This window comes from Salvelinus fontinalis, chromosome 31, assembly GCF_029448725.1.
Source record: "Salvelinus fontinalis isolate EN_2023a chromosome 31, ASM2944872v1, whole genome shotgun sequence".
Classification (NCBI taxonomy): domain Eukaryota; kingdom Metazoa; phylum Chordata; class Actinopteri; order Salmoniformes; family Salmonidae; genus Salvelinus; species Salvelinus fontinalis.
Window position 1 is genome coordinate 33,817,418 of NC_074695.1, and position 22,166 is coordinate 33,839,583.

General features: G+C 43.2%; 2 protein-coding genes across 2 annotated transcripts; both read right to left on the reverse strand.

Moving 5' to 3' along the window:
* Positions 1–1,448: 1,448 nt before the first annotated feature.
* Positions 1,449–11,738, reverse strand: LOC129829307 (UDP-glucuronosyltransferase 1A1-like). The gene is made up of 3 exons (XM_055890986.1): positions 11,636–11,738; positions 1,791–2,686; positions 1,449–1,484 (listed from the first exon to the last, which is right to left on the reverse strand). Exons 1-3 carry the CDS (start codon positions 11,736–11,738, stop codon positions 1,449–1,451), a joined length of 1,035 nt encoding a protein of 344 aa, XP_055746961.1.
* Positions 11,739–15,650: 3,912 nt separating this feature from the next.
* On the reverse strand, positions 15,651–19,456 carry LOC129830097 (serine/threonine-protein kinase pim-1-like). Its single transcript, XM_055892323.1, has 6 exons — positions 19,043–19,456; positions 18,732–18,838; positions 18,533–18,583; positions 17,802–18,168; positions 17,247–17,423; positions 15,651–17,114 (listed from the first exon to the last, which is right to left on the reverse strand). The coding sequence occupies exons 1-6, from the start codon at positions 19,122–19,124 to the stop codon at positions 16,933–16,935; spliced, it is 966 nt and encodes a 321-aa protein (XP_055748298.1). The 5' UTR covers positions 19,125–19,456; the 3' UTR covers positions 15,651–16,932.
* Between the last annotated feature and the right edge of the window lie 2,710 nt (positions 19,457–22,166).

The following is a 22,166-nucleotide window of genomic DNA, read 5'->3' on the forward strand; positions in this document are numbered from 1 at the left end:
TGGTGGGTTCATTGATAGTTTGTGTGAGATTGAGGGCATCAAGCTTAGATTGTAGGATGGCCGGGGTGTTAAGCATGTTCCAGTTTAGGTCACCTAGTAGCACGAGCTCTGAAGATAGATGGGTGGCAATCAATTTGCATATGGTGTCCAGGGCACAGCTGGGGGCAGAAGGTGGTCTATAGCAGGTTGCAACGGCTGTTGGCAAACATACTGAAAAGGGTCATACTGCCACCTAGTGTGTTTGAGCAGGTATTAAGCCAAGGTTGGCAATTTACTGCCACGGAATTAATTAATTAGCTTATCCCTCCAGATGACCCAGAGGGAATCATGTGATTTTTTTCTTCATCCAGGAAGTCCCACCCAGTTGACTACTTTAAAATGGTGGAAGCCCTCAATGGCGATTTCCATGCCAAAACAGGTTTCATCCATCTCGAGTCCTATATTTAACTGTATGGATATTTCTTGGACTATTCAAAAAATAAAATGTCAAAGGTTTTTAGAATGATTATGAAAAACCAGTATCTTTCATCATTCTCATTTGGGCCTTTTGCAGAGGTCAAACAGTGGGTATAACACTGTGCTTATCAGTGAATGGATACTTTTTGAAAACGATAACAATATACTTGAGATATGCAACTGTTGTATTAGCCATCGAAATACTCATGTATGGTCTCAATACTGATCCTTATAAGGTAGTCTATGCCTATGTTTAGCCATTCCAGTCTTTGTTCATGATCTACCAACTCTCTGAGGAGACAATGGGGCCAGATTGACTATCCTTTAAGAACAAACACACACAACAGCCAGTTTGACCTGGATGTTATCTCGCCCTCTCTGTCCCTGGCAGTGCTGTTGTCTACTCTGCCTGTGTGTTTTATCCTGCTGTCATCAGAGCTCTTTGTTATTGTTCTCTCGGTGCCACACATTCCAGGAGTTGGGTCATCAAACAGACGGACACACAGGTCACTCTCAATGGGCTGCATTTCCCGCAAGGCTCTGGCTGTATTCCACTTTACTTCCTGGACTGCAGCAGTGGAAAATGAACTGTGCTTGTTCCCGACAAAAGTTGCTCTAGGGGTCAGTATATGTATTATTCCAGTGATCACTAAGCAGACAGTTTAGTCATAGGTTTCCTTTCTCAGAAATAGCTCCGCATGACTCCCAAAAGCTGACAAAGAATTGTACCTATTTTCTCCATGAATGACTCCACTGTTTGTTTCCTTGCCAGTGTGCTCACATTCTTGGACAAATTATTGGCAAAGGTAGTTGAGAACGCTTGAGTGAATGGTTGTAGTGGATTAGCCTTCAACTCTGATCACGGACTAAAAGCAAACGATTGGAGTTAACAAGCTGGTTACACAAGTGGCCCAGATAGCAGGGCACTGTGGTGAGAGTGGCAGAGACTGCAGACAGAGGCGCCAGGTCAGGAAGGAATGACAGGAAGTGGGTCATGACAGGTGGAAGTGGGTCACAGTGCGCCAGCTCTGCATGGGAGGACAGGGAAGGACAACAGCACTGAGACAGGACTCGGAGTAGCTTCCCTGCCTGACTCACTTTCCTGCTGCAATCCCTACACCACTCTGTTTTGTCCATAGACTGTAAAAATAAACTGTCAAATCAAATGTGTTTACTACGAATCACTTAATCTTTTATTCTACACCCTCTTTTGAAAATAAAGTGTGTTTTTGGAAAACCTCTGTCAGGTGTTACTTTCAATTAACCTACCTATGTTATTTTATTTACACACCTTAGAGAAAACCCTACTAGGCTACAGTGCATTTACTGATTACTCTTAAAGCAGCAATGGTGAAAACAGAATCTGAGGGTTTGACCGTTGCCATGACAACAGTTATAACTAAGATGATGAGCAAGGTGAAGAGATCCAGGCAATGGTACTGAATCCAGTTCAACTCATGGGCTGCTGCCGTCACATGACCTGCTCCTTTGTGCCTCTTAATATACTCAGTCCAGAAGATCGCCAGGTAAAAGGGATTAACAGGACAGTCCTTATGCACGGCCCAAAGCTTTGTAATCTTCTTCTTGTACGTTTTGTCATTGATTATCTTATTAAGGGCCTTCAGAATTTTGTCTGAGGTCACATCATTAATACTGAGGACTTTTCCCACGCCTTGTGCTGCCATGCGCTGCACGTTGTCACACTGGTCACCAAACAAGGGCATCATCACTATGGGCACACCGTTGCAGATCCCCTCGTGGATCCCATGGATCACTCCATGTGTGATTAAGGCCTTGACGGTGGGATGGCCCAATAGATCGTTCTGGGGGAGCCAGCTTATCACCTTGACATTCTCTGGAGGATTTTCAGGCACAGCTCCAATGTATCTCCACACAACTCGTTGAAGAACCTGCCGGAAGACATCAAAGAACTGTTGAGCTTTCTCAGCTGGCGGTGAGAAATCAAAGCACATGAGCCAAATTGATGTCTTGCTCATCAGCTGTGGACCAGTCGTCTCCCTCTGTAGGACATCTGAGGCGATGGGATTGACTCCTGAGTACAGGTATCTGCAAGACAGGGGCTCAAGCAGGGCCAACAGGAAGTTGGCACTCCTCTGTCTCAAGGTCATGTGGTCTGTGTAGTGTGAGGGGACATAGGAGGCAGGGAATGGGCACTGGCTGGCCTCAAACTCTACACCACACAGGGGGCAGTTATGGATAAAGAGAGAGTCTCCAACGATGACACCAACAGGTTAAAAGGGATCAGTCAGGGTTTGCATCAGTTTCTTGTTATATAGGAGGAATGTTACAGGCATGCTGGATGTAGTCCCTAAGCACTGTCAGGGTTTGGTAGTAATGCCACATAGGGAGGTCAGGGTGATATAGTGCTGCGAAGGCACCCTGCTGCTACCCCTGAAATCACCACCACCCTGTGTCCCCTCCAAGCTCCTCCACCATGCTCCTCATCCCAGTCCAGTGGCTGCCGTCCTTGGGCATCACAAGCAGCTTCCCAACCTGAGGGAAGACCAGATGGAGGCCGAGCAGCTGCCCTCAGAAACACTCCTCCTTCAGCCATAGGATAGAGTGGTCACTACACTTGGTTACACTACAGAATAGAGGGAACTATACAAACAGACAGTTAGAATCGTGAGTGAACAGTAGCCGACAATTGACAATGTATTTTCACTGTGTTACTGTGCATTTAATTACATTTTTAAATAGAAAAAAGTTCTGTCAAGAGTTTGTGAGAAGTTTGAGAGGAGCATACACGTTACACACATAAAAATTGGAAGTGGAGTTTAGGATGATGTGTTGCAATGGGCTGAATCAGAATCAGCCGTTTGTATTTACCGATATGTCCAGTTTACTCCCTTTCCTGAAAACAAATGCATATTGGGAATGTTAGTGTTTCCTAATATGTTGTTTGATTTTTGAAGACATGCCACCAGTCTTGTCAGTAATGCCAGTTGTCAGCATGTCAATAAAGAACACTTCAGGGAACCTCCCCCACAGTCTACACACAGGGCTCTGTCATGGGTGTAAAGTCCAGCACAGACAACAGAGCAACTAGAACACCAGGGGATTTGGATCCCTCTTTTTCTTTAGCTTCAAAGCGCTGTTACTATGTTATCTCCCTTTATTGTGTGTTTTCCCCCTGACACTAGCACATTTCCCTGTCCACGTGTTCATGCCAGTGATTTGGCAGAGGACCTTTAGAGTAGATCTGTTAAGTGCAGATAATATGTTTGCATCCCCTGGAGACAAAGGTCTGTGCTAGCGTGCTTCACTCCTTTTTCTCTGTCATCACAGTGTGATAACATCCTGTCCTAACGACTGGAGCGGCTGGCTGAAAGGAGAAAGACATGCAGGCAGAAGACAGACAGGAACCCATCCGGCCCATCACACTACCATTGACCTGAATGTGTACTGGAGGTAGGCTGTAGCCTCAGAGGAACAAATGTGTTACAGCCACACGAGTCAAGGTTTAATTCCTGTCAACTTTTAAGTTCCTCATTATTGTAAATTGGAACTTTCCTAACCCCAACTTCCTCTTCCACTATCTTAATGAGTAATAAAATACTTGAATGAAACTCTCAAAAAGCCTAAGAATGCAGTTACAGAGGCACATTCCTTGGAAGACTTTGCATGCATGGTAGACTTTGCATACACGGAAGACATTGCATACATGGTACCTATCATAAATAGCCATGTAATTGTATGACAAAGTACATGTTAGCTTGACTGTGAAAGCCACAAATGGACAACAACAAGCAGAAACAAGTATTGACACATCAGCATCTCCTCAACTACTCTCACAGGAATGAGGAAGTGAGTGATGCACTAGTTTACGGGAAATTAGTGGGAGGGGTTGATGGGAATGCATGGGGGTGTGGTTATGGGGATGACTATGACAAATATTTCAACAGAGAGAGAGGAAGAGAGAACAGTGAGGTAGAATGCCTTAAACAATTGTAGCCAGAGGAAGCTGGTAGGAGGAGCTACAGGAGTACAGGCTCATTGTAATGGCTGGAATGGGATCAATAGAACGGAGTCGAACAAAATGTGTTCATGTGTTTGATGTGGTTAATACCATTCCATTGATTCCATTCCAGCCATTACAATAAGCCCGTCCTCATATAGCTCCTCCCACTGGTGTCCTCTGGTTGTAGCACAGTAAAGTTGGATTTGATATCCATATTTGTTTCTGTGTGTAGTAGTGGCTGGATTCAATCCGTATTGCAGAACTATGGCGGAAGATCCACGTTATGGCTCGATACACATTTAAAAGCAATGTTCCCACGTTGGCAAAGACTGGGTTCACGGTAAATGATGCGCATGTCGGCTCAATATGAAATGACCTTTACATTTTAATGCGGATCTTCCACGATACGGATTGAATCCAGCCCCAGCAGGCCTTCCTTCCAACAAAGACTATTCTAGAGTTCAATATGGTGTTTTGCTGATGTGTCCAGCATGCCACCAAAAGCCGTTCTAAACGTCATGCTCATACAGCTTAGGAGTTCACTGTCATACAAAACTCTGAAAGCTCTCTCAGGACTCTATTCAATCTGTATTGCTGAAGTGCTACAGATTGCGCAATAGAAATGTAAAGGTCATTTCCGGTCATTGAGCCGGCATATGCAGCCTTTACCGTGAACATGGTCTCCGCTAAAGCGAGAACATTACCTTTAAATTTCAATCATACTGTAACTCTGAACTTCTATGATACGGATTGAATAGAGCCCTCAGTGAGTTTTCCAAAGCAATTGTGCATAAACAAAGATCTAAAAGACAAGACAACCCGTCAAAAACATCTCCACTTGTGTATAAACATTGTTATTTACAAATGGGCGAGTCCAAGCGGTGAGTCGACAGGCTCATGCTGACAGTTGCCGTTCAGACTATGGATGTGTGTCTGCCTCAGAAGGGGAGTGACAGGAATCTGCTTGTGGTCTGGTCACCACGCCCTCCCCTCTGCCCTGTGCTCCATGTCATCCTGTTTGCCTGTTTGCTTGAGAGAGAAAGCTGACCTTTCCCTTAATAGCCAATCTGGCCAACACAATGTGTGGATCTGTGAGTCAGGCAGCAGGAATGCAGCACTCCCAGCAGGCGGAGATGGGGACACTGCAGGTAGAGCCAGCCCCAAGGAATCAGGGTCACCCTGAGACGTTTCATTCCTGCCTTGGAAACCCCTGAGGCATGCTGTAGGAAAACATTGACTTAGTCATCTCCCACACTATAGCCAGCCTTCCTCTCAGGCAGCTCTCCCATGTACTGGCTTGTTGCAGTAGGAGGGCGGCTGGCTGGCCAACCGTTGGATCCGTCACAGATGTGAAAGTGCTGGGGTGGATAGCTGGGATAGCTGTCCGCCCTCTCCAATTAGTCTGTCTGACTCATTCACAAAAATGTGAGAACAACTGCCTTGCCTTGAACAAATGCAGCTAGAAAATCTGCGGTGCAGTTGATTATATCTAACTTTCACAGAGAAGAGTAAAGCATGAGATGTGAGCCAAATAAAAATCACAGCATTTGATACGCTTATGGTGGGAAACAGTTTTGAATGTTTTTTTAAGATCAGACGCTTTGCAGGGGGTATTTAAGATCCAGGCCACACACGCAGGCAGTGATGAGGACCAGGATCGCTGACTAGTAGAACACCCTGCTATTCAGGGAGAGACGGATCACACTGACCTTACAGAGCACTGTGCTCCAACGGAATGACTTCCACTCCCTCAGTGCGGTGTGTGTGTGTGTGTGTGTGTGTGTGTGTGTGTGTGTGTGTGTGTGTGTGTGTGTGTGTGTGTGTGTGTGTGTGTGTGTGTGTGTGTGTGTGTGTGTGTGTGTGTGTGTGTGTGTGTGTGTGTGTGTGTGTGTGTGTGTGTGTGTGTGTGTGTGTGTGTGTGTGTGAGAGAGAGAGAGAGAGAGAGAAAAACAAATGTTTTGGGCAGCATACAAAACATACCTTGTGAAAGCACATCCCTTAAAGTAAATGTTAAGCAGCTAATTATACAGGGGTGTTCATGTTGTGTATGATGTCCAAAACAATGGACAGCCAGGACTCGTCAGGCCATATTATGACTATCAATTTTGGATCGTTGCCTGTGTTTGGAAATATGGTATATATGCGTGTTTCTTCAGTTCTTCAGAAGAAGTTCTTGAGAAAGATTTGGGAGGGGGGAGTTCCTGCAACAGCTGGAGTTTCTCTCTGTTTCCCAATAACTGTTTTGCAGGGAGTGGTATACAGGAATGAGCATGTAGAAGGCAGTGGAGGCTGCTGAGAGGAGGACGGCTCATAATAATGGCTGGAAACGAGTGAATGGAATGGATGTATTTGATACCATTCCACCAATTCCGCTCCAGCCATTTCCACGAGCCCATTCTCCTTAATTAAGGTGCCACCAACCTCCTGTAGTAGCTGCAAATAATCAGCCATAAACAATGGTCAGAGTTGTACAGATACATTTAAGATGAGCAATACTGTTAACACAACACTATTAACGCATGCATTTTCCGAGAGAGCGAGAGAGAGAGAGAGAGAGCGAGAGAGAGCGAGAGAGAAAGAGAGAGTCGAAGCAGCAGGTCCGAGACAAGGTAGAGCGTCTGGTGTAACAGGTCAGGGTTCCACAGCCGCAGGCAGAACAGCAGAACTGGATCAGCAGCACGACCCGGTGGGGGTGGGGGGGGGGGGGGGGGGGTGGGGGGGGCAGAGAGAAAGAGGGAGACAGAAGAGAATTAGAGGGAGCATGCCTAAGATCACACAGTACCACAGGTAGGACAGGAGAAATTGAGGTCACACAATACACCAGAGCGGTCAGACTGGCCCTAGCCCACCGGGGCATAAACTATTGCGGCATAGATACTGGGGACTGAGACAGGGGGGGTCGGGGAACACTGTGGTCCCATCCAAAGATACCCCTAGACAGGGCCAAAGAGGCAGGATATAACCCCACCCAATTGGCCAAAGCACAGCCCCCACACCACCAAATGTATATCAACAGGACACTAACTTACCACCCTGAGACAAGGCTGAGTATATAGCCCACAAAGATCGCCACACAAGCCCGAGGGGATACAAAACTTGACAGGAAGATAATTTCAGTGATTCAGCACACTCAAGTAGAGGAGCAGGAAAATAAGCCACGGATGACATACAGTGCATTCAGACATTTCGTTACGTTACTGCTTTATCCTAAAATTGATTTAAAAAATATATATATTCATCAACCTACACACAATACCCCATAATGACAAAGCCAAAAAAGGTTTTAGAAGAAAAAAAATGCAAACTGAAATACATTATTTAAATACAGTTGAAGTCAGAAGTTTACATACAACTTAGCCTAATACATTTAATCTCCGTTTTTCACAATTCCTGACATTTAATCCAAGTAAAAAATCCTGTTTTAGGACAGTTAGGATCACCACTTTATTTTAAGAATGTGAAATGTCAGAATAATAGTAGAGAGAATGATTTATTTCAGATTTTATTTCTTTCATCACATTCCCAGTGGGTCAGACGTTTACGTACACTCAATTAGTATTTGGTAGCATTGCCTTTAAATTGTTTAACTTGGGTCAAACGTTTCGGGTAGCCTTCCACAAGCTTCCCACAATAAGTTGGGTGAATTTTGGCCCATTCCTCCTGACAGAGCTGGTGTAACTGAGTTAGGTTTGTAGGCCTCCTGGCTCGCACACACTTATTCAGTTCTGCCCACAAATTTTCTTTAGGATTGAGGTCAGGTCTTTGTGATGGCCACTCTAATACCTTGACTTTGTTGTCCTTAAGCCATTTTGCCACAACTTTGGAAGTATGCTTGGGGTCAATGTCCATTTGGAAGACCCATTTGCGACCAAGCATCAACTTCCTGACTGATGTCTTGAGATGTTGCTTCAATATATCCACATAATTGTCTTGCCTCATGATGCCATCTATTTTGTGAAGTGCACCAGTCCCACCTGCAGCAAAGCACACCCACAATATGATACTGCCACCCCCGTGCTTCATGGTTGGGATGGTGTTCTTCGGCTTGCAAGCGTCCCCCTTTTTCCTCCAAACATAACAATGGTCATTATGGCCAAAGAGTTCTATTTTTGTTTCAGCAGACCAGAGGACATTTCTCCAAAAGTACGATCTTTGTCCCCATGTGCAGTTGCAAACAGTAGTCTGTTTTTTTTATGGCAGTTTAGGAGCAGTGGCTTCTTCCTTGCTGAGCGGCCTTTCAGGTTACGTCGATATATGACTTGTTTTACTGTAGATATAGATTATTTTGTACCGGTTTCCTCCAGCATCTTCACAAGGTCCTTTGCTGTTGTTCTAAGATTGATTTGTATTTTTCGCACCAAAGCACGTTCATCTCTAGGAGACAGAACGCATCTCCTTCCTGAGCGGTATGATGGCTGCATGGTCCCATGGTGTTGATACTTGCGTACTATTGTTTGTACAGATGAACGTGGTACCTTCAGGCGTTTGGAAATTGCTCCCAAGGATGAACCAGACTTGTGGAGGTCTAAAATTATTTTCCGGAGGTCTTGGCTGATTTCTTTGGATTTTCCCATGATGTAAGCAAAGAGGCACTTAATATGAAGGTAGGCCTTAAAATACATCCACAGGTACACCTCCAATTGACTCAAATTATGTCAATTAGCCTATCAGAAGCTTCTAAAGCCATGACATCATTTTCTGGAGTCTTCCAAGCTGTTTAAAGGCACAGTCAACTTAGTGTATGTAAACTTCTGATCCACTGGAATTGTGATACAGTGAATTATAAGTGAAATAATATGTCTGTAAACAATTGTTGGAAAAATTACTTGTGTCATGCACAAAGTAGATGTCCTAACCGACTTGACAAAACTATGGTTTGTTAACAAGAAATTTGTGGAGTGGTTGAAAAACGAGTTTTAATGACTCCAACCTAAGTGTATGTTAACTTCCGACATCAGCTGTAGGTGTTCCTTTTGCACAGGTTTGAAAGGGCAGTGTGGAGTGATATTGAGATTGCGTCATCTGTGGATCTGTTGGAGTGGTATGCGAAATAGAGTGGGTCTAGGGTATCTGGGAAGATGCTGTTGATGTGAACCATGACCAGCCTTTCAAAGCACTTCATGGCTACCGACATGAGTGCCACGGGGCGGTAATCATTTAGTTAGGTTACCTTCACTTCCTTGGCTAACCTAACTGTATGTAATCTTCCGACTTCAACTGTAAGTGCTCAAAGCCTTTGCTATGAGACTCGGGTGCTCAGGTGCATCCTGTTTCCATGGATCCTCCTTGAGATGTTTCTACAAATTGATTGGACATGATTGGAAAAGGCACACACCTGTCTCTATAAGGATCCACAGTTGACAGTGCATGTCAGAGCAAAAACCAAGCCGTGAGGTCGAAGGAATTGTTCATAGAGCTCAGAGACAGGATTTTGTTGAGCTACAGATCTGGGGAAGGGTACCAAAAAAATGTCTGCAGCACTTAAGGTCCCCAAGAACACAGTGGGCTCCATCGTTCTTAAATGGAAGAAGTTTGGAACCACCAAGACTCTTCATAGTGCTGGCCGCCCGGCCAAACTGAGCAATTATGGGAGAAGGGCCTTGGTCAGGGAGGTGACCAATAACCCAATGGTCACTCTGACAGAGCTCCATAGTTCCTCTGTGGAAATGGGAGAACCTTCCAGAAGGACAACCATCTCTGCAGCCCTCCACCAATCAGGCCTTTATGGTAGAGTTGCCAGATGGAAGCCACTCCTCAGTAAAAGGTACATGACAGCCCACTGGAGTTTGCCAAAAGGCACCTAAAGACTCTCAGACCATGAAAAACAAGATTTTCTGGTCTGATTAAACCAAGATTGAACTCTTTGGCCTGAATGCCAAGTGTCTCATCTGGAAGAAACCTGTCACCATCTCTACGGTGAAGCATGGTGGTGGCAGCATCATGCTGTGGGGATGTGTTTCAGCGGCAGAGACTGGGAGACTAGTCAGATTTGAGGGAAAGATGAACAGAGCAAAGTACAGAGAGATCCTTGATGAAAACCTGCTTCAGAGGGCTCAGGACCTGACTGGGGCGAAGGTTAACCTTCCAACAGGACAACGACCCTAAGCACACAGCCAAGACAATGCAGGAGTGGCTTCGGAACAAGTCTCTGAATGTCCTTGAGTGGCCCAACCAGAGTCCGGACTTGAACCCGATCGAACATCTCTGGAGAGACCTGAAAATAGCTGTACATTATGAGGTATTGTGTGTAGATTGAAGAAACAAAAACGATTTAATCCATTTTAGAATAAGACTGTAACACAATGTGGAAAAAGTCAAGGGGTCTGAATACTTTCTAAATGCACTGTATGTATGAATATGGTACAATGATAATTGAGTTAACATATTTTGGATAAGTTTACATTGCACAGTATATACTTACAGAAATAATCAACCTGAGAGAAAATTGGGTTATTTTATTCTAAAACAGTTCCTCACTGTAGATTGGCTTTGTCCTGCTATTGTGATGACTCAATCCAAAATGTATATTTTCCCCATTCAAAGGAGCTCCATAGGTGAGGAGTGAATGAGTCATCGATTCTCCATCCATGCAAATGCAACACCCTTATTTGACTCTCATTGTAAAACAGGTTTGCATGATTTTCCCTTCCTCAGTTCAGGGAATGAGTAGGCTACTTCATTGACTGAGTCCTATCAGTCCCATCACAAGGCAGACAGTAGCACTTTATGGGGCAAAACAAAAATGGTGGCAAGATGAAAAGTTTCATGGCAGAGATTCCACTTGTGTATCATATTTGACATTATGGACTTTGTTGGAGTTAAAAATACATTGCCTTGCTGTATGATGTTAATATTCAAAGCAGCCACCCACATGTCAATTGTAGTACACCCCCAGATTCTCAGAACTTGCATAACTATGCCATCTAAAGGAAATGCTCTGTGGTTTTGATGATGTCTCTACTACAGGCAAATGTTTTCCAGGTAGAGGATGCATACAGATAGAGGGTTAGACAAGTGTTGAGTAATATGTCAGTGAGATAAACCAAAGTGCAATGGCTTAGAAACCACAATACAGTGTGCGTTTACAGTAATACCCAGCCCACATGGTCATACAGGTCCTCTAGCTGGGCTTTGGACATATACTGAAGCATGCATAAGCCAATCAGGTATAGTGAGCAAGGATAGGCAGAGGATTACAGAGGCTTGGGGAGCGTGACCCCCATGGGGAGAGAGGAGGGGCCAGGTTGGCAAAGCTGGGGCCTGGAGAGGGGGCAGGGCAGAAGACCACATGCTGGGCCATCTCTGCTCAAGGAATTAAGATGAGGGCATGCCTGGCTACGTAGGTGTATTTGAATACTTACTAAACAAACAGCCAAAATTTGTGACAAAATTGTCTACCTCTATGTTGTCTCTACTGAAATACAAAATGCAAACGCTACAGATATGGACATCTATACCTTCATAAATGCATCTACTTTGCCTTCTGAGATGATGTTAGTAAAGTTCTGATAACAGATTTTCAGACTGAGGCCAGGACCCCCGCGGTATAATCGCCTTTTATTAAACGTAACCTGCTTTCTAGATAAACCCTTAAGAACATACATCAAAGTTTTTTAGCTTGACTTATAAACAGACTAATGAAATCTGAACCATGTATCCTTGTCAACTTTGCACACTACTGCTTATGCTCCCATTTTATTTTATTTATAACAACGTTTCGACCCTTAGGTCTTTATCAGGCATCCATATCCCAGGTGGGGGTGAAAGGTCCTATATATAGGGGCGGTACTCAGTGACATCACTTCCTGAAACAGGAGGTAAAAACATATAACATAGGTTCACAATATTAACATTCAATGTATCAAAATATATGATCATACACAAGGAATGTGATCAATATTTACAGTAATATACACTACCAGTCAAAAGTTTTAGAACACCTACTCATTCAATGGTTTTTCTTTATTTTTACAAATTTATACATTGTAGAATAATAGTGAAGACATCAAAACTATGAAATAACACATATGTAATCATGTAGTAACCAAAAAAGTGTTAAACATATATTTCATATTTGAGATTCTTCAAATAGCCACCCTTTTCCTTGATGACAGCTTTGCACACTCTTGGCATTCTCTCAACCAGCTTCAACTGGAATGCTTTTCCAACAGTCTTGAAGGAGTTCCCACATATGATGAGCACCTGTTGGCTGCTTTTCCTTCACTCTGCGGTCCGACTCATCCCAAACCATCTCAATTTGGTTGAGGTCGGGGGATTGTGGAGGCCAGGTCATCTGATGCAGCTCTCCATCACTCTCCTTCTTTGTAAAATAGCCCTTACACAGCCTGGAGGTGTGTTGGGTCATTGATAGTCCCACCAAGCCCAAACCATATGGGATGGTGTCGTTCCTTGACTATCATTAATGTGTTTGACTGTTATTTTTAAAATAATTACATGCCGCGTTCAATTATTATGCAATTAAATTACTCATATAACAATTAATTAAGTAGTAATCTGGAACACCATGGAAAAACTTATTTAACAAGTTACTATCTCCCGAATTAAACTCTTATAAAATATATTAATCTCTATAGATAACAGTCACTTATTAATGTATTTTTACCACATATCAGTCTCATTCTGAATGTCGCATAATCCTATGAATCTGCATAAACCCTAGTCTCCATGATGAATCAGCAATACACAAATTGGCTGAATTATTTATTTACTAACTAACTAAATAATCACACAGAATTACATAAACACACAAACAGGATAGATTACACATAGATTACTACATAATGCAATTACATACTACATAATGCAGTTGTTGTTGAGATGTGTCTGTTACTTGAAATCTGTGAAGAGTTTATTTGGGCTGTAATTTCTGAGGCTGGTAACTCTAATGAACTCCACAGCAGAGTTAACTCTGGGTCTTCCATTCCTGTGGCGGTCCTCATGAGAGCCAGTTTCATCATAGCGCTTGATGGTTTTTGCGACTGTACTTGAAGGAACTTTCAAAGTTCTGTACATTTTCCGTATTGACTGGCCTTCATGTCTTACAGGACTGTTGTTTCTCTTTGCTTATTTGAGCTGTTATTGCCATAATATGGACTTGGTCTTTTACCAAGTAGGGTTACCTTCTGTATACCACCCCTACCTTGTCACAACACAACTGATTGACTCAAACACATTAAAAAGGAAAGAAATTCCACAAATTAACTTTTAAGAAGGCACACCTGTTAATTAAAGTGTATTCCAGGTGACTACCTCATGAAGCTGGTTGAGAGAATGCCAAGCGTGTGCAAAGCTGTCATCAAGGCAAAGGGTGACTACTTTGAAGAATCTCAAATATAAAATATGTTTAGATCTTTTTAACACTTTTTTTGGTTACTACATGATTCCATAAGTGTTATTTCATAGTTTTGATGTCTTCGCTATTATTCCACAATGTAGAAAATAGTATGTAGAAATTAGGATAAAAAACACAATCATTTTTACATTTTTAAACTATAAAAACGGTTTTAAGTTTAACTCCTCGTTAAGGTCAAGAGGAGACAGTGTGGAGCCAGAAAGATTCCATTTGAAGAAGTTTCCTTTCAACGTCCCCTCCCCTGCGTGACATCTTGACCATTTCTATTCCAATGTATCTCAGAGAGCTAATAGGATGTCCAGCTTGTGCAAAATGAGCAGCGACCAGATTTGTTCTCACCTGTCCATATATTTCTGCGATGCACACTGATCCGGGTCTTAAAGCCTCTACAGGTTTTCCCTATGTAAGACATACCACAATGACATTTCAACATGTAAACAACATTGGTGGACATGCAGGTAATCAGGCCACACATTTGTACGTGAAACTGCATTGAGCACACTGGCCACATTTATAATTACCCTCTGGAACCTTCTCCAAGAAAGTTTCCCTTTTCTCTGGTGGATAATCAGATTTGACCACAATGTCTCTCATGGTTTGTGGTCTTTTAACGACCATATGTGGGGATATTTAAAGAGGAGTTTCAATTGTGGGTCAGTATCAATAATGTACCAATGCTTCCTGATAAATGCCTTCTCTAATGGTGAGTATTGGGTGAAGCATGATGGGACATGTTCTGCTTTTTCTTTGACTTTTGGTTGAAGTTTTTCCAAATGTGTTAGTCCTTCAAAATGATCATTGGCATGTTTTACCCAATTATCTTTTTACCCTCTTTCCTTAAACCTTTGTGTGAGATCTGTTTCTAGTAAGAAGCATCAGAGCCACATATTCTTCTGATGCGGCTGAATTGACTTACAGGACGTGGATCAAAGCTGTCACCTCTAAGGAGGGTGTTCCTGTACGTGGGTTTCCTATAGAGATTTGTAGAGGGAGCTTAATAACCATCACATCCAAGAGTTCTTCCTGGGTCCCTTTATAGATCACGAAAATGTCATCCAATTATCTCAGAATTAGGATAGGAGAGAAATGGGTTGAGGTCTGGATTCAGTACCACCTATGGTCTGGAAGAAAAAGTCTCCTCTGAAGAGAAAATAGTTGGAGGTTAGTACCAGTTCAGCCAAGTCCACAATACAATTGGTGCTGGGTAGAGCATTAGGGGGACGTTCATTGAGGTAGAACTTTAGGGACTCTAGGCCGCCCTGATGGGGGATGTTAGTATATCGACAGGTAACATCAAAAGTACACAGAATGGTCAGGTATATTGTCCATAGATTTCAAAAGATTAATAAAATCAAGTCTCTAGTACACGTGGGGAGAGATCGCCCAGGGTTTCATAAAATGGTCTGCAAAGGTAGATATTCTGTCAGAGATCCATTACTACCGTACTCACAATGGGCCTGCATGGCGTCATGCTCTTGTGAATTTTGGGGAGAGTATATATATATATATATATATATATGTATATATGACAGGTGTGGTTCACCTTCAACTCCAGAAAGCACCTGGATGTGCGTATGTCGTCAGCTTTTGTCCTTGTCAACTTTGATATATGGTAATGGTCTACACCCCACTTCTTACACACGAAAGAGAGTTGAGCTATGTGGACTCTGAGCAGGTGTGGAGCAGTGGTGGCAACTTATCTTGTTATTCATTCATGTCAATCTAATTCACATCTGAAATATGACTGGGTTTTAAGCTATTTTTTCACTTGTGTTTGTAGTTGAAATACCAGGCTCATGGTAGACATTATCTCCTGAAGTAAAACAAGTGTCAAAAGTCAAAGGTTAAAAAAATATTTATTGAAATCGTATAAAAATAGTTAATATAATTTACAATTCTAATTTGGATGAAAACAAAACAATCCAAGCCGCAATCATGCAACAAGAGGTGAAAACAATGCTGATGTATGACACACACTTGCTTACTCAGAACATTGTCAATTCATCCAAATCAACAGCAGACAAATAACAAACAGTTACCATCAGTAGACTTTCAACATACATTAAAATGGAAGTGCTTTGAAGGTTATTTACACACAGACATATATATACACATACAAACATCTGCTCAGAAGATTTCAAGCCATAAATATGGTCAAAATACATTTAAATAATCTGTGGGCCCTTCAACAACGGTGGAATGAAATATACAGCCGAAATTCTCTATAAATAAATAAATAATTCCACACAGCTCGAATGAGAAAAATCACACAAATATTATTCACAATAGCCTTATTCCTAGCCTGTGAGGTGAAAGACACAGACATGTTTATTCGAACAAAAAAGCATTTAGTATTTTAGTGTGGTGCTTTGCATTGCAGTGTGCATTCACGTCTGGGTGAGTGGTAGTTGTGTGTAGACAGGCGTTAAAAGCTCAGAGGTGGATGCAGGAAAGTGAGGTAAGTCTTCCGGTTTTTGTTTGCACAGGTTTGTGTGTACTATAGGAGGTTCTCTGGCTGCGGTCGATATTGGAAAATGGCAAAGGCTTTACTGATCTAGTCCTATAAAACGAAAGCAGGAGATAAAACCTTGTAAAGTAAAAGAAAAAAAAGTGATATGTTGGCTTCATGAAATTCAAGTATTTCCAGGGTCCCCAACAATCTGACACACCAAAGGCACTTCGATTTGCTCCTCTTTGCTTCCTCTGACACCCACTCATCAGTGAGGCAGGGCAGAGTACAATGGCTGGTTGGTAGCTAGCTAGTTATGTAACAAAGACTGTCCACTTGTTCATGCCTTCAGCAGAACAAATCACATGAATAGGGATGGACTTCGTCCTTTCTGGTGTACATACTCTCACACCACAGCCAATATTACAGAGCAAGTCCTTCGTAGGGGTGAGAATAGCTTTTGATATTACAGTGTCCAATTAAGTAGCCATTAAGGATGTATGGTTTTCATGAAGTCCAAAAGGAGAGTGAACAGGTGGGGTCTGGCCACAAGAGAAAGAGGGAGATATTTATATAAAATGTAACTTCCTTCTGTATAGTCCATATTGTCTTTGGTGTACAGCCACATCAGTCCTCTGTGTTCTACTAGTCTCTGTCAGTGCAGTGATACAGTCATTGGGCCACCACGGTGGTGAAAGCAGTAGGCTCATGACTGATGCTGTGCAGTCTGATCTCTGTGCTCTGCCCTGCTGAGGACACTGTGCTCTGCATCCATGGGTGATTGATGATGTCCTCAAACGATGGCCTCTCAGCAGGCCTCAGGGACAGGCACAACTTGATCAACTGCTGGCACTCTGGAAGAAGAATGGGGATAATGGTTAGTCAGTGCTTAGACTGGTCACCCAATGACTAATACATGAGCAATATATTCCACTGGTGTAGCTTATTAGGTTTGAGGATGGTTTGTTCCAGGTATTGGGGCTCACCTGTGGAGATGATTCGTCTGAAGAGCACCTGGCCTTGTACAATCTCCTCGTCCTGCTCGAAGGGGATATCTCCACACACCATGTCATACAGCAGGACACCCAAAGACCAAACAGTTGCTGACCGCCCATGGTACCGATGGTATTTGATCCATTCAGGTGGACTGTACACTCTAGTGCCTTTTGATAGAGAAATAACAATAACGGTTCAATTCAATGATGTGCTCAATTTCTATGAAGAAATAGTAGCCCAGAACGCTTTCAAAAATGGACACAAAAAATATACATTAAGTACTGATTTAATAAATCTGTGATTATATGGATTAAACATTGATAAATAATCACTGCGTGCCTTCTATTGAGGTCAAGTGCCAGTGAGCGTGACAGTAGGCATGTGTGAGAGTGAATGTGTGGGAGGAGAGCCTGACATGTGACAATGTTTATAAACTTTGAGTTGTAAAAATGCACTTTCCCTCCAAAGGGTGGCGCCAAAATCAACACATCCAGCTAACCACTAAAACGGACTATGATTAACAGTATATCAACGAGGATGCTTACCATCGAAGTCGGTGTAAACAGTGTCTTTGAGCAATGCCCCGGATCCGAAGTCAATAAGCTTCATTTCGCCCGTCTGAAGATCAATGAGGATGTTTTCATCTTTGATGTCCCTGTGTACAACCCCACAGTTGTGGCAGTGTCGAACGGCTTCAAGAACCTGACGGAAAAAGTTCTTTGCCAGCTCCTCTGGTAAAGCACCTTTCTCAGTGATGAAATCAAAAAGGTCCTTGACCTTCTCCGGCCGTTCCATGACAATAATAAAGCTGTCAGGTCGCTCGTACCAGTCCAGCATCTTTATCACGCCCCGAGCTCCATTCCCAACTTTCTTCATGAGTAGAATCTCCATGGGGACACGAGAGCCATTTGGCTGAAAATAAAATTGAAATCTGGTTAATTTCTGCCGCCAATTGTGGGAAGGCAATAATAGACATGTCGTCCCCCACGAATGATGCAGTTTCCCCTGGGCCAATTGTGATATGGCATGTGACCAACATTTCTGTTAATTACTATAGCTCCCGCCTTGGGTCAAACAGTTTAATTTTGTATGATGCCAGATCTCTATGGCAATATGCATCATTCACCCGTTTCATTAAAATCGTGCCAGTGCTGTCTTGAGATATCGCGCGAAACGACCTAATGTACGAACGAATGGAGCCAGATCAACAGTCCCCTGGACAACAACATACTATACATGTCTTCAAACTAAAATGCACAACCAAAAGCATCCTTACCAGCTCTCCCCACTCCGAGACCCGATCCCTAGCCACATGTTTGACAGCAACCTGCGTGTGGGAAAAAAGGATCAGATCAATTAAACCTGATATTAGAGACGAGAAAATATGCAAAGATATTAATTGATTAGCAAACTTGTATTTAAAAGATATATTTAAATAATGCGACTGTTGACAATAAAATGTAAGAAATACTAACCAGTGCTCCATCTGAAATTCTTGTGCCAGAATACACCGTCCCAAAACCGCCACTTCCCAGCACAGAGCCGACCTGGTAAAGCTTCTCGAAAGGCTCCCTCTCTTTCCCTGTAAATATACAAGAACAAACGATTAATACAACCCTTTCCACATAGTTAGTGTAATGGTACATGTGTGAATACAAATAATTGAAATACCCGAAAGGGAAACGGTTACTGTAGATTAGGTCAAATGGAAAATACAGTATTGGTAGCATAATGTTACTCGTTAGCTAATAGCGAACCTCCATTTACAAGACAAGCGTCATCTAACCTTGGTGAACTTGAAGCTGGATTTTCGCCGGCATATCAACGGTGGAGATATGAGCGAATGAGTTTAATTTAGACAGCAGCATTCCTGTAATCCACGAAATTGACGATTTATTCTAGAAATATTCCGATGTGGGATCCAGTTCAACTATATCTGGCGCGTGACCCACGTTGCTGTTGGAATAAATGCGGCACCAATCCTCGTCTCATCCGGATCTTGCGAAGACTCGTTATTTGGTCCTTAAACTTAAACGCCTCCGTATCCAGTGAGTTGAAATATCGAGTAGCCTAATGATACAATATGACTATTGATATACTGTACAATTATTTGTAAACAGTAAGCCAAATTGTAAAAGTAAAAGAAAAACAGCTCCTCACGTGTTGATAGGACACCGGCTCTTTGAATTTGAGGAAGGGCAGGGGAAGGACAAATATATATCCATAGTAAATGGGGGTAGCCACCACAAGGTCTATCGTCATTCTGTTCTCCTCCCACCACGCAGTCTCCACCAATGGTAACCATTATAGACTATACAAAGGCACGTCAATCATATAATAAAAATAAAGAATAACGTGTGACCCGCTAGACTAGCCGTGGCGGGAATTAAAACGCGCCAAAATAAGTCACATTTTCCTGCAGTTTAAAAGTAAACGCAAATTCAAGATCTAGGTGGGGCTAACCACTTGAATGAGAGATGCAGTTTTCCCATTAATGCGTGGTTACTTGCTGTTACTCAGTTATATTGTTTCATGCGTCAGTCTTTGGTGCAACATAGTAAAAAAATAATATTATCAAATTAACTGCCTTTTACATTATAGGAAATAGCTGATTTTGGCTACCCTAAATTAGATTAAGAGATTTAGAGCATTTATTAGTGACATGCACAGGGTTGGAGATGTACATCTAGGGTACAGTTCTGTACAGGATTATAGCTCAGCTCCAACAGCGCAGGTCAAAGAGAGGAATGAAAGAATACAAATAATAACAAAAGGACAGGGAAAAAGGGGGGGGTGGGGGGGCAGGTATCTGACTAGTGGTGGCTAATTATAAAATGTCCATTTGGTGGGGGCAGGGTAATTGTCCATTGAGGTTGGGGGGGGGGGGGGGGGGGGGTATGTAGCTGACTAGTGGTGGCAAGTCAGTAGCCTGATGGTCTGGGGGTAGAAGCTATTGGCCAGTCTTTCAGGTTTTGCCATGATACTCCAATACTGCACTCATCTGAGTGATGAAAGCGGGCAGAACAGTCCGTGGCTCGGGAGGCTAGGGTCCCAGATGATCTTCTTGGTCTTCTTGCGACACATGGTGTTGTAGTAGTTGTCCTGGAGGGCAGACAGTGAGCACCCAAATGTGGTGGAGTTGCCGTACCAGGCTGTGATGCAGCCCGACAGTATGCTCTCCATGGTGCTCCTGTAGAACAATGTGAGGGCCCTCAAGGACAGGCCAAATTTCTTCAACCTCCTCCTGTCCGTGTGGTTTGACCATTTCAGCTCCTTGGAGATGTGTACGCTGAGGAACATGACATTTTTGACCGTCTCCACAGCGGCCCTGTTGATGAGAATGGGGGCATGCCCAGCCTGGTTCCTCCTGAAGTAATTAATCAGCTCCTTTATTTTGCTGATGTTGAGGGAGAGGTTGATATCTTGCACCACGATGTCAGATTGTCTTCCTCCTCCCTGTAGGCCAACTCGTCGTTGTTGGTAATCAGGCCTACTACTGTCGTGTCGTCAGCAAACTTGATGGAGTTAGACTTGTGTGAGGCCACGCAGTTGTGGTACACAGGGAGTACAGGAGGGGACTGAGCATCCACCCTTGTGGGGCCCCCATGTTGAGAACGGAATATTTTGCATACCATCACCACCTGGGCCGTCATTAAGTCCAGGATCCAGTTGCATAGGGAGGAGTTCAGTTCCAGGGCCGCGAGCTTTGTGGTGAGCTTAGAGGGCACTATGCTATTAAAGGCCAAGCTGTAGTCGATGAACAGCATCCTCACATATGCATTCCTTTTGTCCAGGTGGGTGAAGGCAATGTGCAGTGCAATGGAGATTGCATCGTCTGAGGATCTGTTGGGGTGGTAGGCAAATTGGAGAAGATTGAGTGTGTTGGGGAGGGAGAGTTGATGTGGTCATTGACTAACCTCTCAAAGCACTTCATAATGATGGAAATGAGTGCTACAGGTTGGATGTTTTTTTTAAAAATGTAACCTTTATTTAACTAGGCAAGTCAGTTAAGAACAAATTCTTATTTACAATGACGGTCTACCCAGGCCAATCCCGGACGACGCTGGGCCAATTGTGCGCCACCCTATGGGACTCCCAATCACAGCCGGATGTGATGCAGTCTGCATTTGAACCAGGGACTGCAGTGACACCTCTTACACTGAGATGCAGTGCCTTAGCCTGTTGCGCCAGTTGGAAGTCATTCAGTTTAGTTACTTTCCCTTACTTGGGCAAGTTGATGATAGTGGACATCTTGAAGCAGGTCGGGGTAACAGCCTGAGCTAGAGAGAGATTGAAAATGTCATAAAACACAACAGCAAGCCGGTCTGCACATGCTCTAAGGGCGTGGCCGCACCCTTGCGAGTGTTAACACGTTTGAATGACTTAAGTGCGTCTTCCGTGGAGACCGTAAGCACATAGCTCTCGTTGTCCTAAAGGGCTCTCCTCGGCAGCTCAGAGTTGTTATACTTGAAGGGGAAAAAAGTGTTTAGCTGGTCTAGTTGGGCGGCGTTGGTATCCGTGACGTGTCTTGCTTGTTTTTTGTAATCTGTAAATAGGCTATTCCAGAGTTCAGCCTATATGCATTATGTTATCCTGATGTCATGCTATGCTGCGAGATTAGATTTTTAGGTCTTTACAAATACAAAGTTCTCTGTCGCAGGGATACAATGAAGGCCTAGCCCTTTCTGTATCAGGATCTATGATTTTAACCCCTGCTATAGGCTAGCCTATTATTTTCACATTAGGACACTGAAGTGTTAGCCTATGCCTATTGAGTTGAGAACTTATCAGTTTTTATTTGAACAATACATGTCTGTCTCGTGATTATGATTGATTGATTGTTTTTTATAAGATATGTTTAATGCTAGCTAGCAACTTACCTTGGCTTCTTACAGCATTTGCGTAACAGG

Bases quoted from the DNA above. Each gene is read 5' to 3' on its own strand.
- LOC129829307 (XM_055890986.1), bottom strand. From the start codon at position 11,738: ATGGCCCAGCATGTGGTCTTCTGCCCTGCCCCCTCTCCAGGCCCCAGC. The intron at 2,687-11,635 runs GTAATCCTCTGC...TCATCGTTGGAG, and splicing joins GTCACGCTCCCCAAGCCTCT to ACTCTCTCTTTATCCATAAC. The intron at 1,485-1,790 runs GTAATCAGTAAA...CCTCCCATGCAG, and splicing joins TCACCATTGCTGCTTTAAGA to AGCTGGCGCACTGTGACCCA.
- LOC129830097 (XM_055892323.1), bottom strand. From the start codon at position 19,124: ATGCTGCTGTCTAAATTAAACTCATTCGCTCATATCTCCACCGTTGAT. The intron at 18,169-18,532 runs GTAAGGATGCTT...TTTTATTTTCAG, and splicing joins TCTCGGAGTGGGGAGAGCTG to CCAAATGGCTCTCGTGTCCC. The intron at 17,115-17,246 runs GTGAGCCCCAAT...TTCTTCTTCCAG, and splicing joins CAGACGAATCATCTCCACAG to AGTGCCAGCAGTTGATCAAG.